The 3,186-nt window shown below is 42.1% G+C and overlaps 1 protein-coding gene across 1 annotated transcript; it reads left to right on the top strand.

The window, feature by feature from the left end:
* Positions 1–902: 902 nt before the first annotated feature.
* On the top strand, positions 903–1,814 carry LOC147458643 (uncharacterized). Its single transcript, XM_086510042.1, has one exon. It carries the CDS (start codon positions 903–905, stop codon positions 1,812–1,814), a length of 912 nt encoding a protein of 303 aa, XP_086366168.1.
* The last annotated feature ends 1,372 nt before the right edge of the window (positions 1,815–3,186 follow it).

Consider the following 3,186-nt stretch of genomic DNA (forward strand, 5'->3'; position numbering starts at 1 on the left):
GTATTTGTTAAGTTGTAGTTGTGTTGTGTTGTTTTGATGCCATGGCTCGGAGGAACATGGCTTCCTATGTAAGTGCAGTCAAGGGAAAGGTGGAGTTCCATGGTTGGTGGCCGATTTCTATGAGGACTTGTCTACCCAAAAGCGGCTACACATGGGCGCATGGGAGAGTCCTACTTGGACTTGACTATCTAAGGGCAGCTGCACATGGGCGTTTAGAGGCTCCCTTACATCTATATAAGGAGGCCTTCTCATGAGTAATTCAACATAATGGTGTCTACACTTGACGCACACAACACATCCTTGTGTAAGGATTGTCAATCCCTTTTATTCTTACTTTCTCTAGTTGTCTAAATCGCCATCTAAGCTCTACCTTAAGAGCGCATGGGTGGATGACGCCATCACTGTGTAATAGTGTCTTTGATTTTCCACTGATCTACTTTTCATCGTATCTCTCTCTACTCTTCTTGCTACTAGATCCTTATTGTATTCCACATTTCTTACATGGTATCAGAGTGCTAGGTGCTCGTAGCTAAGAAAGTATGAGAAGTACCGTCATTACTTTGCAAAGTCAATTATGTCGGCGTCTTCAAGTGTTGTTGCCAGTGCTACTCCGCTTTGCATCCGTCCAATAGCATTCATCGAAGGAAAACTTGACGACACTAACTACACATTGTGGAAATTCAAAATTTCCGCAATTCTAGATTCATATGAATTGCTGGATACGGTGTTGGGGCTAAATGGTGTAGACCCGGAGCCCACCACAACAAATGATCCGGCAAATTCAAGCATTGTAATTCCCCCAGATGCTACTCTTCTACGTGCCTAGAAATGCACATTATGCGCCATTGTCATGTGTGTAAGTGATTCTGTTCTCACTTTGGTCTAGCATACCACTTAAGCACATGAAGCTTGGAACATATTGGCTTGCCAATATGAGGCGCACAATCCATCAGAATTCAAAATCTGAGGAAAATCAGCTTGCTGCTGAGAAACTTGCTGATGGAGAGAAACCGGAGGCCTTTATCAAGCGGATTAAGGACTTCCAAGATCAATTAGCTGTTGTTGGTGTGGCTATTTCTCTAGAATATTTAGCTCAACGCTGCATTCACATACTTTCGACAAGATATGATAATCTCGTTACGGCACTCAACACTCAAATTCGTCCAACCCCTCTTATGTTTGAAGATTTGAGTGCAATGTTGCTTGAAGAGGAGCTGAGACTCGGGACTAGGGATGGTGGAGTTGATGTTGCCTTCACGGCCAATGCAAAAGGCAAGGGGACTACATCAAATGCTTCTAAAAAGAAGCCCAAGAAGAGAAAATTTTTAGGTAATTATTTTTACTTTGACAAGAAGGGTCATGCTATTAAAGAGGGCAGAAAGAAGAAAGCAGACGAGAAGAACGGCACCATGAAAGCTTCTTGGAAGCAAAGAGAATCCGCCAACAGTGTTGAAACAGACCTTGAACTATGGGCCGTCATAGAAGAGGTATGCTCATCAGCACAAACTCCACTTGTTGATGGTTCTTGGATTCTAGGTAGTGGTGCATCCCGACATATGACTAGTAAGAAAGATTGGTATAGTTCCTGGAAGCCTCTACAAGAACCCATAAGTGTAATTGTTGGGATTAATGCCAAATGTCCAGCCAAAGGGTCTGGGACAATTTCTTTTTTAGCAGCTACATGTGAAACTAAAGAGCTCTCTAATATGTTGTACGTGCTTCAAATCAAGAAGAATTTGTTGTCCATTGATGCAATCACTGATTGCAATCTTGAAGTCCGTTTCAAGAAAAATGGAGTAGAAATCGGATTCTAAAGGCAACACAGTGGGAAAGGGCATAAGGCGCAACAACCTCTACGAACTTTCTGCACTTACGATCACTACAAAAAAAGGTACAACTCAATTATGGCATGAGAGATTTGGTCACTTAAGCATTGCTATGCTAAAAGAGATGCAAAAATCTGGGATGGTGGAACACATGCCTCAAATATGAGATATAAATGAAGTTTGTGAAGCTTGCATGATGGGCAAGCAAAAAAGAAAGGCATCTCCACAAGAGAGTAGTAATCGAGCTCAGTCTCCTCTAAAGTTGGTACACGCAGATCTCTATGGAAAAATGTCTATGTCCGCTTTGGGTAGATCTTTCTACTTTTTGTTGTTGGTCAATGACTTTACTAGAAAGATCTGGGTGTATTTCATTCGTGGGAAGTCTGAAGCTTTTGGAAAGTTTAAAATGTGGCAAAAGCTTGTAGAAAATGAAACAGAAAAGAAGGTGAACAAGCTTCGCACAGATCGAGGAGGAGAATTCATCTCAATTGAGTTCAACAATTACTGAAATGAGCATGGCATAAAGCGACACCTTAATTACTACAGCTTACATACCACAACAAAATGGAGTTGTGGAGCGTCGCAATCGGACGGTGGTAGAAATGGGAAGGTGTATGCTCAAAGCCAAGGGTATGCCAGATTTCTTTTGGGCCGAAGTAGTAAGTACAATAGTGTACATTCTGAATCAAAGCTACACAAAGGCTTTGAAAGGGAAAACGCCTCTAGAAGCCTATTCTGGTAAGAAACCTTCGGTCTTGTATTTTAAAACTTGGTTGTTTCTGTTTTGCACATATTCCTGATTCACAAAGAACAAAGCTAGAAGCCAAAATCAAGAAGTACGTATTTCTCGGATACAGTGAAGAGTCTAAGGCTTATAGACTCTATGATCCAGAGGCAAGATCCAGAGGCAAAGAAAGTTGAGATGTGGTATTTGATGAAGGGCCCCATACGGTGCAGAAGCCAGGTTCTTCCACTTTGTCATCAAATGAAGAAATAACTCACCATTGGCAAAACCAAAGTCTAGTAAAAAATCAAAAGGAGGAGTTGTTCAATAAGAACAACTCAAATAAATCTAACCAACCTGTTGGCATCACAGGAAAATCCACTACCAAAGTGGGCTCAACAACTTTTTGACGCTCAAAACCCTCAAGTTCACAATCCTCATGAAGAGGAGGGGGGGTTTGCGGCGGTCAAAAAGAATAGAGGAGCAAAGGAGAGCCTCCAAACACATCGTCAACATGGCTCTCATGACAGAAATTGTGGGCTCTGTGAAGGAGCCAGCCTCTGTCGATGAGGCCATGGCTGATCCAAAGTGGAAGGAAGCGATGCAGTCTGAATACGATAGCATCACAAAGAATGA

This window comes from Adiantum capillus-veneris, chromosome 4 (genome assembly GCF_014529385.1).
Source record: "Adiantum capillus-veneris isolate H3 chromosome 4, ASM1452938v2, whole genome shotgun sequence".
Classification (NCBI taxonomy): domain Eukaryota; kingdom Viridiplantae; phylum Streptophyta; class Polypodiopsida; order Polypodiales; family Pteridaceae; genus Adiantum; species Adiantum capillus-veneris.